At 37.6% G+C, this 15,670-nt stretch overlaps 1 protein-coding gene across 2 annotated transcripts in view; it reads left to right on the forward strand.

The window, feature by feature from the left end:
- Positions 1-2,906: 2,906 nt before the first annotated feature.
- LOC137993478 (NLR family CARD domain-containing protein 3-like) overlaps positions 2,907-15,670 on the forward strand; it is a 27,472-nt gene continuing 14,708 nt past the window's right edge. The window contains exons 1-4 of one of the 2 annotated variants that reach the window (XM_068839360.1): positions 2,907-3,048; positions 5,073-5,105; positions 7,785-7,838; positions 12,146-12,260. In XM_068839360.1, coding sequence (XP_068695461.1) covers positions 12,155-12,260 — 106 coding nt within the window. In that variant the 5' untranslated portion in view covers positions 2,907-3,048; positions 5,073-5,105; positions 7,785-7,838; positions 12,146-12,154. The remainder of the gene's footprint in view (positions 3,049-5,072; positions 5,106-7,784; positions 7,839-12,145; positions 12,261-15,670) is intronic. The other variant, XM_068839359.1, reaches the window with a different exon arrangement.

Here is a 15,670-nt window from a genome sequence, read left to right on the forward strand (position 1 = left end):
AATGATATTATATATGGGAAACACCGCTGCACAATTGGATTGCAGTCTAGCAGTCACCAACCACCCGATTCTCGCGAAAGACTCACCAAGTATAGTAACAGTGGGACAAAATTTTCATTTCATAGGAATTTTAATTACATAAAACGGCAAAGAATATAGAACAATTTTTGTTCCAAATCATCTAATCATCCCCCAAAATCCCATTTTTTTCTAAAAATCCTCAAAATTTTTACAAATCTCCTGATGCTCTAAAAATCTTCAAAAAAATCTGGCTTTTTGTGCCTAAGCCTATTTCGATCAGATTTTGGAATGAATGCATGTGCACTACATCTGTATGATGACAACTCGCATATTTCCCGAAAAAAAACCAGAGCGAGGATACCATTGATCGGTCCATCAACACCGGCCTTCTTGCGTACGCACTACCTATTTGTCGATCTTTTTCCTCCTGAACGAGCCAGACAAACATGTCGAGCAAACTGGCGTTCTTGTTGTTCAATGGTGTTTTAGTCTGGCTGTTCGCTGATTGGGCAGAAAAATACAAAAGCATTTCTGCCCAATCAGGAGCCAGAATTTCCTTGCTCATTCGGAACTGGTCCATAAAGAATTCGTCCCCACGGGCTTTTATTTTTGCTTCGTACTTGCGCTCGTCGACGACTTTTTTCTCGCCCGCTCCGATTTTGTCCTCGTCCCCACTATCTACCCGTCGGTCTCCGAGGTTAGCAAAGCAGTGTAAGAAAGTAAAAAAGTGTGAGCAAGTAAAGCACCTAAAGCAAGCAAAGTAGTACAATTGCAAGAAAGCAAAGCAATGTAAGAAAGAAATTTGTAAAGCACCTCAAGCAAGCAAAGCACTAGTATAAGAAAGCAAAGCAATGTAAGAAAGTAAAGCACCTCAAGCAAGCAAAGTAGTGTAAGGACATAGAGCAAGTAAAGTAGTTGAAGAAGTTAGGTCAGTCGTTAAGGGCCCACTGACGTATTTTTTGGGGTGCGTTGCTAAGGATGTCATGGTTACGTAATTTGAGAGAATTTGGCATTATTTTGGTCAGTTTCCAACTTTTGAAAGCCAATGACCCTAAATATGACGTCATCATACCACGACCATGGTCACGTGACCAATAAAAGAAAACTCTAAATTTGTCTCCTTGCTACGCAATTTGGGTATTTAATCGATGGTTTTGAAAAATGTTCTTTTTCAAGACATAAACATAAACGATACTGAAATACCCATAACTTTTTTAAAAAAGATGATTTTAAAAAATCAATGCTTAGCTATATTCTGTATTTGGGGGTGAAACGTGCCATGTAAAAAAAAAATAATTTCAATTTTTTTCACTTCCTTAGCAACGCGCGAAAACCCTTCTGTGGGCAACACCGCGGCAAAACGTTTGCGCATGCGTGATCTTCCGCATTTCCGGTTTGCTTCACTGGCGAAAGTCGCGCAGTATGGCTGCCGTTTGAAAATCGGTACCTTGTTGGTTTACGTTCTTTTTAGAGCGATTAAGGCTAGTTTGAACGCCAATTTCAAATGGAATGTATTCTTTGAGAACGTCTATGTTGTGTAAAACGTTTGCAAGTCCAATCCAACTAGTATCCTCGGAAAACTTGCTCCTGGAAAATTTTATTTCGTGGGAAAAGAGCTGCGAAACAGGTAAGTTTTTTACGCAATTTTTAATGTAGAAAGTTAGTTGCCATCGGGTACAAAAAGTTACTGTAATATGCAGAAAGAAGGATTCCCAAGGTTTCCGTTCATGTGTGAATTGGCTTGTGGCAGGGAAATGGCAATATTGTGCAACGTGAAGGTTATTTTTTTCTGCGTTACTCCTTACGATCAGTACCTCTACATAACATGAATGATCAATGATTCGATCAGATGTGAATTTGATTTTGAGTGTGACGGTGTCATTGGGAACGTAACCCTAACATCAAATATTTTAAATAGCTGCTTTTAAGGTTATTATATTCTCTTTTCTTGTTAATATATCTTTAAGTTATTATACTTCTTAGCAGTCACAACCCCGGGGTCACAACTCACCGATCCATGTCGACGTCAATTTCATTATTTTGTCCGTTAAAATAGTTACCAAGTTATGGATTTGCACTTAATTTGTGTTTAACGCACGTTTTTGACCCTGCCACAATCCATGTTTTAGTTAAAATAATGTTTGGAAGAACTGAAGTGTGGGTACATTACTAGAGCTATATATAGATATCTATAGATTCAGATTAGTGAAGTAATTGTCCGCACTGTACTGTATTCAAGAAGAGTAAAATAAAAATGTGAGGTACATTAAATGCAAATGACACTCCAAAATAGTACGGCAAACTGTTGATTGAACCCACTTGGAGTTCGGCAGCTCTGGCTAAATCTTCTGACAAAAAATATTTTTGCCGGCACATTTACGGCTGCTTTTGTTGGCTTTTCTACACTTGTTTGCGGGTGAGCCGCACAACCAAACCAACGCAACAAGGAGGACTACGAAAAAAAAATTGCTCCTGTCGAGCGCGAACGCGCCCGAAATTCTCTCATATTTCGTTGCTGGTGCAAACACCAAACCCCTTGGTGCAAGCGCTTGAAACTTAAATGAAAAATAAACTTTTCAACGAGACAAACCTTTCTCCCACTTTCTTATGCTAACTCTTACTTTTCAAACTTCGCGGTAGGGGATTTCATCTCAGTTTACATTGGATTTAAATACGTAACCGGAAATGCGTATTGACCGGAAGCTCAAATTTGAACTCATGCGCAGTACGTTTTGCCGCGGTGTTTCTGTGGGCCCTTATAATGCCAGTACACCATACGTAGGCTTACTCCAAGTACGGACCCCATCATGAACATCCTCATGAACGCTTCTCATTGGTCGGAATTTATCACGTGAAAGCTGTGCAACCTCCTAAGGCCGCGCCCGCTACCTAGCAGAGGATCGAACGAGAAGTGCATGAGTTGCTGATCGTTTCCGAAATTAAATGTTTTATTTCGCTGAGTTATGAAGCAGATGAAAAAAGAATGAAGGCCAGACTGAAATACTATGAAAGCCTCGTAAACCTTTGGTAAGCGTTTTTAAACACTGTAAAGGAAAATACTTCATAGAATGACCATCCTCCGACGTCTGGCCATGATAATGCGGAAATAGCGATGGTTTCGGCAAGCTTTATTATTTAGTGATGGGCTTCAAGTTGTATACATCATGCAGACCTGCCAACCCCCAAGAGTGAAAAAAAAAACTGGTGGTGGGCTCAAAAAAACCATGAGATTGAGCAAAAAAGATTTTGCAAAAACGTCACCTGACTTAATTATTCAATCTGTACGTACGGTATGGTGTCCTTGGTCTACGACTTTTCCGAACATGATGTTATATTTTCTCGTTAACTAAATTGCCACCAAAAACAAATGTGTCCGATGATTTCTTGATTATTCTTCTTTCACATGACCAAATTTCCGCTTTCATCGGTGATTGTTGTTGTGATCTATCTTTCTAGAAAGTCTCTTCTCTTGTGGCTCCGTATAAACTTGTGTAAAGATAAAACGCAACGGGAACACGTGTCTTTTTGCGGAACAGATTTACAGATAAGCTAATTTGTGCGGTTGGAAACGAATTTGCTGCAGAGTTTTAAACTCATATATGTTTTATCGACTCTTGAAAAATATCAACAGCTTTCGCTTGGGGGTTCTTGGTCCGTGACTTGTACTACGTATGACCCCAGATAGCTTAATTCTCGCAAAGCAGATAAAGAAAACGTTCAGTAAATGGGAAAGGTCTTTGCTTTTAAGGAGGCTCGAAATAGTTTCTCCTTTTTTCAAACAAATAAACATATTTTGTTTTTAGATACAGTTAGGGTAATCACATCAAGACAAAATTTGGCCAGGGTTTTAAGTACCCATCATAGATTTTTCACATCACATTTTCCTCCAAAATACCGTTACCATGGCAACGATATAAGGCATTTCCTTCAGCCTTAAAATCAACATATGTTGTCTTTTTTGAAAAAACGGGACGGTGAAATCTTCCCATTCTGCGTTACCAGATAATGTTAGAAGCAATCTCTAAAATATTTAAAATTCAACAAAATCTGTAGGTCAGTTTTTCAGAAAAATAAGTTTTTTTGAAACGTGTCGCTAATTTCTTTTTTCACCTACAGATTTTTTTTAAATTTGAAAGACAAACGTTTTAAATTAATCTAAGCTAACATGCAAAAAATGAAAAAAATTCACCGTCCCGAAGCAGAGATATAAGCGAGTAAAGTTGCAAAATCAGGAAAAATGAGGGGGTTACGAGGTTACAAGATCGGCATTTACGCATGCGTCACTCGCTCATTCGAGTGCACGCGCGAGTAAAGCTACAGGCGAACACAAACGGATTTAAGTGACCATGAAACCGTTTGTGTACAATTTTCGTTGTTTTCGTGAATAGGAGATGTCTATATATATTCCATATGTATAGGAATTAGAAGAAAGGTGAGCGAAACTGGCGGTATTTGTTTATTTCTGGTGACCCACTTTGAATCGTGAGCTGACGCGAGCAGCTTTTAGAATTTTGTGTGTGTGGCTTACGCGCGCGCGCTCAGCTGAAAACCCTTTCGAGCCTCCTTAAGGCCCATTTTTACTCTAGACACGACGCGCGCCCGCATGATTTCGTGTATCACGAAATTATAAAAATTCAAAAATCTCAGAAAGCCTTCTAGAATCTTCTTCATCAAAAGATATTCGTCGATAAATCTTTTAGGTCTGATTTGAACGCGTTCTCTACTTATCATTTTATCGTAGTATGTCATGAACGTCTTTTTTCTTTAAAATATATTGCTATTTAAGTCGAAATAGTATTGAACAACATGACGAATAGAGGTTTTGCATGGCAGCCATGTTGCATGGCGGGAACAATAGATTATTTTTCCTTTGGGAACAAATGTTCTTTCTAATGCAAAACATTTTCATTGTACCTGCCATGCAACATGGCTGCCGTGCAAAACCTCTATTGCAGAGGGGAAGTTTGCTCGCCGCTCCACAAAGACAGCAACCTCTGCCACTCTTTTGAGCACAAGTATCTTTACAAGAGCATTTTACTTCTGCGCCCCAGGTATCCTAACACATCGAAACTGACAAAGAAAAAGTAAGTTTAAATAAATAAGCCATGCATTTCAGCACTATAATGTCACCTAGCTCATTAGGTTCAGAATTGTTCTATCCGTCTTTCTAATTAGGTGAACTGTAAAAATTCCACCCCGCTGATTCTCCAATGTCTAAATCAGGCAACTCCATAAAGATAAAATGTAATTTTTTTAGCGATTTTACTTGTTAAAATCACCCGGTAAACCACATGACAATCAGGCTAATGGTGATGTTTCTTGTCTTCAACAGCATGAACTGGTGACAAAAATAGTTGGCCAATTGGAATATCCTATTCGAGATTCAAAACGATAACAAACAATCACGTTGCGTCTAGGGTGAAAATTGGCCTTTAACTGAATATTTTCAAAATTTTCTTCATACATGTTTATAACTTGCAATCAGGCCCATTTTTAGCTTCGCCCATATGTTCTCTTATGTCATCGCTTGCTAATATTGGGCCTGACCAAAAGTCTCTCAAGAATTCTGGACGGTCGGCCAAATTAATTCATGATCTCATTGGCTGTTGAAACGCTGGAAGTGAAAATGCCATCGTGATTGCGCAGAGCTCTCGTGAAGTCCTCGAGACCAATCCGCCATAAGTGTACGAAAAAATTTGCTGCCTTTTGTTCTTACAATGCCGTGGACAGTGCAACTTGATTTTATTTGTATAAAGGGAGATATGCCATCTGAAACATCTCATAACTTGTCCAGAATAGGGAGCACCACAGCCCGCACAAGTAAATTTGTATACAACACGTGATTTGAGAGAATCTGGAATGAAATCCTTTGGACTAAAAATGTTGCTACGTTGGTGAAACCAACAGGCATTTCTACACACGTGTAAATGAGCACCTTTTCCAGGACAAAAATTCTCATATTTTCAAGCATCTTAGTTTTTCTAAAAATTGTCACGATAATTCTGATGTTTCTTGCTTCAAAATTATTCATAATGCTACTTCTTTCTATCAACTCAAAATCAAGGAGAGCTTCCATATTGAGCGGTTGAAACCCGAATTCAACAAACAAGTTGATCATATCAGTTTAGCATTACACTTTTAAACTTTTACCGTTATGTCAGTTGTGTTCTCTATAATATTGTTGGTTCGTTTGAATTTTACGTACTTGTAACGAACATTTGATCTACAAAGAATCATTGTATTGTAATATAATGTCGTCATGTAATATAACACCATTGTTTTAGATGTCACCTTTGTTTATATGCGCTTGTCATAAATTTGAACTGCCAGTTGCCTGAAGATCGCCAACTGGCGTGAAACTCAGAGTAGCAACAACTGATCTTTGCCTTGTGTCTTTACTTTATATATATATATATATATATATATATATATATATATATATGTATGAATTATCTTGTAAAAATTTTAATGTTACACTCACTATGGCTGAAGATGATGTTTGAAACATCGAAACATGTTCCGAAAATTCAAAAGTGTGGTTGTATTTTTTAAAATATTAGTAACACTTGTGCTATCCAGACCATTTGGAAAAGTATAATATTTGCATTAAAATTTCCCCTCTTTAAAGTATTATTAATTTTGTTAATGTCCATTGCCCATGTTCTTCCTTCATATTAGTATTTGATTTGTTTCTCTGTGGAGTGTTAAAACATTTGCCAGTTTTAGCAGCGCAAAGCACGCCACCATTTCCACCAGACAGAGATTTTTGATGAATTTTTGACACTTTTTTGACACTTTAGAAAGGAGCCCCGACATCAAAGTGAGCGGAGACAGTCTAAGCACTGTGATTGATATGTGGCGGAAAGAGAGTTTTGATATAATTTTAGTTGGCTTAAATGTCCACCGGCAAGTGGCATGAAGTTGCAAAGTGAAAGTGGAGTACAGCATCTGAACAGCAGGGATAAAAAAAAAATTAATTTGTCAAGTTTTACCTTCAAGGAGAGGTTGTTGATGGAATAGTTCTAAAGTATTTGTTTTCTTCACTTGTGAAGGATATCAGAAGGACCTGCAGTAGCTTGCGACATCACCCGTCCAGCACTTATGATACAAGGAGGAAGATGGCGATGTTGTGAATCTAAATGAGAATGACACAGACAATTTTCAAGAGATGATAGTCTGTTATTAATCAAGTACAGGGATCATGTTTCCTTAGACCGACGTCTTCGTACTCTGGAAAAAGCACTGAATGGAAAGATTCCTGAATTTGATTTCTTGAATGTTGTCTTGTCTTTGATTTCTGTTGTTTACATTTCCGGTCAAGTTTTGTTTTTCACAGTCGCTTAATTTGTAATACAATGGCAGAAAACATTTTTGAAAAGTCTGCTTGTACATGTATACAGATTTTGTTCCCCAGTTTATACCACCTAACTACTTGGAGGATTACATTTTTACCAAATATCTTACTATTGTATGCAATATATTTCCAAAACTTATTTGTTCTCATGACGTGATTTAAAAATAGAAACTACAAATTCGCTTTTAAACATAACTGTATGTTTGCTGCGGATTTAAAAAGGAGATTTGATACTTAAAATTGAAATGCCTATCTTGCAATGGCTTCAGACGTACATGTATTAGTTCATTCTTCAATCAAAAAAAATGTCAAAAAAGTGTCAAAAATCTTGGTCTGGTGAAAACAGTAGCGCGCTTCGCACTGTAAATGAGTGTATGTGTTTCAGCACTTTTATTTTCTTTTGCTTCAGGAAAACTTAATAATTTCCCTGCAGGCAGAGTATAGAAATATTGGTCAACACAAGGTGGGTGTATCATATTGCCTCCTAGCTAACAAATCAGAATTTTCCATCTGCTGGGCTAATCAGTGCTTTAAGGTCCCCTCCAAGCAGTGCATTTGAATTGGAGAGTTTTGAAACACGTGTCCTCTTTAAATCTGCATTACTGTGGGCCACCTCTGTTCCATAGTGGAGGGAATATGGGACAAATTGCCACTATGTTGCACCTTCCTGCAGTCAATAGTTTAATATGCATGATTACACAATGTTGAACAGTTATAAATGACTATAACCGCAGTCCCTCAGTCCTGTAGTTGATTATGAGACTTGATTAATTTTACAGTGTCTGAAACACTTAACTTAGACCCATTTTCACCCTAGACGCAACGCGCACCCAGCATGATTTCGTATATCATGAAATTACAAAAATTTGAAAATCTCAGAAAGCCTTTCATAATCTTCTTCGTCAAAAGCCAGCCGTAGATAAATCTTTTAGGTGCTAATTTGAATGTGTTCGCTACTTATCATTTCATAATTTTATCGTAGTATGTTATGTTTATATATTTGTGTAACCCTTTGGCGTCCAAACCGGCCTAAACCGGCCAGACTTAGTATTTTACTCTGTCTAATGCCAGACGATTTTACTTGTCAATGGGGAACCCCTGGGAGTCAATGGGTAAACCACTCACTGAAAAACTGTCCCCATTAAACAGGCCTTCTGATATTACGCGATGGTGTGATTTCGCACAATCGACCTCAAATCGCATCCGATCCCACAATGCACGAAAAATCGCATAATTCACAAAAGGACGCACAAAATTCATAAAATGAAACATAAATCAACACGTTTCTTAGAAATTCCTGTATAAATACGCCATTTTTAAGATGATTTATCTTGGAAAAAGGCCAAAAGACCTTTGTCACCTACGATTTCGTAAACAATCGAAGTTCAAGGCTTTATTTTTCATGTCGGGGACTTGGTACGAGTCTCCTTCTATTGGTGCAACACAAACACGCCCTTATATACACACCACTGAAATGACACCGTTGCCTTCTCTTAGAGAAGAGATTTGTGAAAAATAAGCGAAGTTGTAAGTTTTTCGGCAAAATGTAGTTTCTTTCGTTCGTTTATCGTATCTAATCAAGCTCTTAGATTTAATAGTTAAAGTGAGTGCTTAGGATAGACCATAAAGGACAATGATTTTCAGTAGTTTTAAAGCAACTTTGTACACGTTAGGCAGGCAGTATTGTTGCAGGGTCCCAAAATCTTAACTGAAGAGTAAATATCTAAAATACACCCTTATCACGTAAATGACTGACTGCATGATTGCGGGAAGCAGGTGGCTGATTGACAGTGGTGATCCTATCAACCCATTGACTCCCAGGGGTTGCCTATTGACAAGTAAAATCTTCTGGCAGTAGACAGAGTAAAATACTATTATACCATACTTATTCAGCTATAAGCCGAGCGTTTTTTACACAAATCCACCTCAGTTTGGGGAAATTTGAAACAATAGAAGGGGTCTCGGCTTATAGCTGAGTATTTTTGATAAAAAGAATTTTCTCAGCTAATTGGAACAGTAACAAATGAATGTGTATTCACTTACAAGCTGAGCTAAATTACTTGTAAAATGAAGAGAAGTTGTTGTTGGTTTAATATGGACTTTTATTATTACAGTACAGGACGAAAAATGCGGCCCAAAATGTGCGTGTAAAACGCGCCTGCGTGTCAAACGCGCATAAAGCAAAGCTCATTAGTATGTATGAGTTAGCCCATTGTCGACCTATTGTGGTTATATCATTGTTAGTTTTAATAGCTTTTTATTGTATAAATGTATATGGCAATGGCTATTCAGCTGAACATTGTTTGGCAAACCCAGCACCGTGTTTGTTTCAGTTCACAAAAAAAAAACGTAACAATTCGCTCGCGCAATATTTATGTCAGGCGCATGAAAATGTTAACACTTTCCCGTTTTCAGCGCTTTCTTAAGCCTTGTGGAACCAGTGATATGAAAATTCAAAAGTTGTCGCGAAATCGTCAGAAGAATTGATTGTCACACATATCAATGTCGCGCGTCTTTGTGAAAATGAGAGAGATACAATCCGCTCGCAAAAACTTGTCTTGTCAGGCGCGTCAAAATGAATTTCATTTCAAATAAGAGGTTAAACAACGGAACATTTCCCCGTTTCAAGCGCTTTCCTACGCCTTAAAGAACCAGAGATATGAAAATTCAAAACTTCTTGTCGCGAAATCGTCAAAAGAATCGGTTATCTCACATGGCGCGTCGCTTGTCTTTATTGAAATAACATACACAAAATTCGTTCACAAAAATTTGTCTTGCCTGGCGCTTGAAAATGATTTTAAATTCCAATAAGAGCTTGAACAGCGCAACGTTTCCCATTTCAAGATAAATTTCATTCGGTTAAGAGGTAAAACAAAAAGAAAATTTTCCCATTTCAAGCAATTTCTTACGTTTTAAGGAACCAGAGATATGAAAATTTAAAACTTCCCGTTCAGAAATCGACCATCACACATGACATTCGTCAGTTTCGTATTTCTTATCAAAACTTTTAAATAAGCTTACAACAACGCTTGCAAAAACCTCTTATGTCTGGCTCGTCAAGATAGAGTTCATTTCTAAAACGAAACACTTCTCGTCTCAAGCACTTTCTTACGTCTTACGGAATCAGAGATCACGTCACAAAATCGCGAAAACAAGAAATTGACACGTCGCGTGTCTTGTTGAATTAAAACATTACACTGGTAACTCAAGTTCTCTCGCAAGCACTGTTTACGTCTGGCGCATCCAAATAAAAATTTCATTACAAATTAAAACTCCAACAACAATGTGTTTTCCCATTTTAAGCACTTGCTTATGACTTGTAGAGCCAGAGATAAGAAAATTCCAATTTTTTTTTTTTTTCATTCGATCAGTGATTAAATTGTTGAGGGCCAACGAAAAACTCGGGCGAAAAAAGCGGAAAGAAAAAACGTATCGGGTCTTTCTCTGTCGGCGGAGACATCCTTTTAGCGGTGTTAGTAGGAATTGCCTTCTGTTTTGTTTTTTGTTTTGCACAACAATGCCATAGATAACAGTCATGCGAGTGAATAACAAAAGGAAACACGTGCAACAAATGCGCGCAAATGCGTGTGTCCGCATGCATTTTTCAACACGCGTTTACGCAAAAATTGTGCGTGCGTTTTGCGTGTGCGTTGGCCGCTTATCTCTGACCTGTACTGTAATTTTTTTGGTGGCTCGTAAAGGAGCCGTTTGTGTTGTTGTGTGATCGGGATCAATCTTATTGTTCGTCTTGTCACATGACACCATAGTAAACTTGAGATGAAAGCGCAAGCGGATTTCTTCTTGTTTAAAGCGACGTTTTCCAAGCCAAAAAACCGTACACATTAAAGGGAAGATCTTACCTTGACTTCTTTGCTCTGAAAACCACGCCAAAGGTCGTTGATCGAGCTCAGGATACGCTCCCCGATAAGCTCCCTGTTGAACAGATTTGCCTGATCTTTCCTCGAGCGACAGACCCATCGACTCTTTGATGCCGTATTCTCTGGCAATCTCGGGGTTATTTTCTACAGCTTCTGCTTCAGTGACTATTTTAAGTTTAAAGGGGAGGTTGTAAGGTTTCCAGTTGAATAGCTTTTTATAAAACACTTCGCTTTTAGGAAGACATGTTTCCAGTGAGGTCAGTAATTGTTAATAATTCGCGTCACATTTGGCGCATTTGATCATATTCAGATACTAATTTGCGCCTGATAAGTAATAAATTGTAATTGTTGTCATAGACCAATTTCGATATATTTAAATTCAGTCCTAAACAAAAGACATCATCTCGAGGCTCTGGGGAATAAACTCATACAAAGCCTTACATTTATTCCCCAGAGCCTCAAGTTGATGCCTTTTGTTTAGGACTGAATTTTAAATCAATATATCGAAATTGGTCTATTGTCACCTCACGATAACGTTGCTTGTTTGTTTCTAATATTTCATGCTTTCAGTATAATTTTTCAGTCAATGTCAATTTGTATTTTTAAAATTACGAAAACTCCATAGTCGATAATACACATCAAGACCTAAAATGGGTCTCGGCTTATAGTATTATGCATTTACAATTCGTGTCGATCAAGTTGATTTTTTGCATAAGAAGTTTGGGGTCTCGGCTTGTAGCTCGGCTTGTAGAATGCCTATCAATCTCAAAATTAAGTATGGCTGGTTCAGGCTGGCATGGGAGTCAAAGGGTTAATATTGATTTTCTTTTTTGCACTTCCAGGAACAAAACACTGACCCACTTCTTATCAAGTTTTATTTTCTTGTACACAGTGAGGGAAGATGTCAAAAAAGCCAGAGCGTGGTAAGAAGACACCAGGGTGGACGGTTGTCAAAGGTGTTGGTTTGGAAATATGGCAGGGGAAGAAAAAGGAACATCAACATGCTGGTAATTTTTTTTCTAGTTTCTGGTACATAACAGCAGTAAATTAAAAAATTATCTTGATAACAATAATGGCACATAGTTTCTATTTTAAAAAAACCCCAAGAGTCCTCTGTTTTTCAAACTTGATGAAAGTGTAAATTAGGAAATTTGATGTCCAAGCTTAGGGTAAAAAATACATGAATTGGGTAAACTGTCATGCATTGCATATATATTTACCCACATAAATTTTTATATCACTTGAAATCTTATTACTTAAAGAGTTGCAGGTGCAAAAATTAATATTGTTAGATTTGGAGCTTTATTGCACGTTAAAAATGATGCAGTATCAAGGATACATGTACCTTCAGTCAAGTTAAAACAAAAATATTAATGCAAGTGGAAATTATTTTGGGTGCAAAATTAAACAAGATTCTAATTTCTTAAAAGTAACGTAACTGGATGTCTTGATGATATAGAGTAGCTTTTAGGAGGTCTTGAGCTGATCCAGGGATGTAGATAGAAGCCGACAGCTGGAAAAAATCACCGCCTATTCCGAAGAAATTTCTGGATGGTCAAGTAATTTGAGTTTTTGGGATTCGTTATCAGTGTTATATAATTTGTAAAAAAAGAAATGTACTACACACTTAAAATGCACTGACGGACACTGGGTGTAGAACTGTCCGAAAGGTTGATTCATTACAAGGGTACATAAAATGCGATCCAAGATCTCGTGTGTTTGGTAAAAAGCTCATTGGCTCGCGGTATTTCTACTTTGTGTACATAAAATAATGTAAATCCGCAGTGCGTGTATTTCAACCGTGTCTTATGAGCTGAAATGTTGGCAAAAAAAGGAGGAAAAGTGATTCTCAGGTACTCAGTATAAAGACATCCTTCAACTCTGCCAAAGCTACTTCATCAAACTCTGGCAGACTGAGTGAAAATTCAAAGAAAGCACTATTGCTAAGACAGAATCGGCACGAGACACCGAGAGCACGTCTTTCAAACAAAGTGACATTTTTGATTAAAAAGACAACAAGAAATTTTCTGAAAACATCACGAATGGCCTTGAATTTACCTCCTAAAATTGAGGAAAACGCATTTATGAGAGTCTTATTTTCAAAAATTTTCAGGGAAGCATGCCTGCGGACCCCGCTAGAAGGGACACGCCAGAGGCGTGTCCAACTGGGCCTTCTGCCTGTTAAATGAATATTATCGCTTTTACAAAATTTTAAATACATCCCTGTGATCTGAATTGCCTCTTTCAGGAAAGTTTGACAGTAAAGTAAGTGTAACTTAATTATTTTGAATGGTGTAAAAAATGGCAGTTGCAGCAGGAATTGTTAAATCTGCTTTTTCTCCAAAAGGAAAATGCCCATGACCAAAAACCATATTGACAGTGCATTGGGAAACATCATGCACTACATCTGGACAAAATTTGAGAGAAATCGATTTTGAGTTGTGACCGTGAAAATTAGAAAATGTTTGCACTCTTGAAGTGCCCTCTTTAGCAGTCATGTGGTTGACTTTCTGTGATGAAAGTCGATGTAATATATACAACATGAACGGCAGATCTGTATAGGATTTACACACTCGAGGTGAAGGACAATTATTGTCTGGGTGAGTGTACAACTTGTATTCCTGAAAAGGACTCTTTAGGGTGACATTGACTGATGTTTGGACAAATTACATGTATCTGAGCAGATTAGTCTTCTTCAGAGTCAAGTGATTTCTGTAGCATCGGTAGATGGTATTAATACTCTAGTCATTGATGCAGTGATTGGTTAGCAAAGTCATTATGTTATTGGTTGATTGTCAGTCTTGATGTCACTGGCCATGAAGACTGTAAAATAGTGATTGGTGCATTTTGATCCATCTTAGTCTAATGTCATGTATTGTTAGCAAAATAGCTTGGTCAGTCAATTATTTTTATTAAAATAAAGCTGTTGGCTGTTGCAGCTGCTGTTGTTGATAAGTCTGTTGTAGGGACAGCAGGAAGTTGTTGGAATTGGTTTAGTGGTCTTTGTTCTAAGTTAGTAAACCAAAGCTCTTTCCTGTACTGTCCATTGGTGTTAAAATATAGGCTGTCTGTTGACGTCACCATTAAATTTTGTTGTCACATGTTTGTGTTGAGTCACTCTTGCATTCAAACCTGTTGAGCACATGTGAAGATACGATTGGACTACGGTAAAAAACTGCAGATATGCCGCACCCGCCGATAAGCCACACCCTGAATTTAGCAGCTCTAATTTTGGAAAAAAAGTGTTCTAAAAGAAATCCAAAGCCTTCTTCATCATCCACTGTTCATCGAACGTAAACTCACTATTAACATTGAAATGGAAAATACCCTCAATTTTAGCACTTGAACATAATGAACATTGTTTCTACCAACTTTGACATATGATTGATCTTTTTCTGGTATTTGGTGACAGGAATTTCTTCAGTCAACACAGTTTTTACATAGATTTTTGTATTACAACAACAAGAATGTGAATTGAACATTCAAAGCTTAGTAACCAGGCATTAGATGGGACGTGAAAATGGAAAACTGGACACGGAAGCAGCGTCACGTTTTAAGAGTTTACACAAAGCGATAAGCTGCATGAAACATTGTCCAGTGTAAAAGGGTCTTTATTATTTTGTTCGTCAGTACCGGTAGTTGACACAAGACTATTTGTTCGACAAATTTGCTATCAAAGTGCAAAACGGCGAAGAAACAGTGGGCCATCTAACACGCGAATACGCGTAATAATCGTTTATTAAAACTCTCTTGTAGTTGACTATAAACTAAATTAACGAGTTACTTACAAGCATAAGAATAAATACTACAATTTACATACTGTAGTAATATTACTAGAGCGATTTTCAATTGAGTGTCGTAAAACAAAAACCAAAGTAATTACTTTGGCCAATCAAAAGGGACGGAGACAATCCCGTAGCCAATCAAAACTCAAAGTAATTACTCGTAACCGACACAAAGCGGGGGAAAATGTGCACGCGCGAGCACGGTTGGTTTTGGTTTCACTTCTGATTGGTTGAAAAAAATGGCGCGAGAACTTTGAAGCAATCACTGAGAGAAGTAAATGCAAAACCAAAGCAATTCGCTAATTACTTTCGACACTCATTGAAAACCGCTTTATCTACATATAAATCAATGCTCTTATTTAGAGGAAATATCTAAACATGAAAAACTCCTCTGTTATTTTTAGATTACAGTTCCCCTTGTCCCTAAAGAAGTGGATGTCTCTTTTCTCTGCTCTCAACAGGGAATAAGGACATGTACTACTGATGCGGGGAAGAAGCGCATTATTTTAGAGGGTGGCTGGTATTGGTTGTTATTCTGTTCATATATTTATCACAAAGCCAACCCTTCCTATGTTCGAGAGTGTGTAAACCTGCTGCTAAAAGCGCGTCATTATAACTATTTATGTAAGGAA

Source organism: Montipora foliosa, chromosome 2 (assembly GCF_036669935.1).
Source record: "Montipora foliosa isolate CH-2021 chromosome 2, ASM3666993v2, whole genome shotgun sequence".
Taxonomy (NCBI): domain Eukaryota; kingdom Metazoa; phylum Cnidaria; class Anthozoa; order Scleractinia; family Acroporidae; genus Montipora; species Montipora foliosa.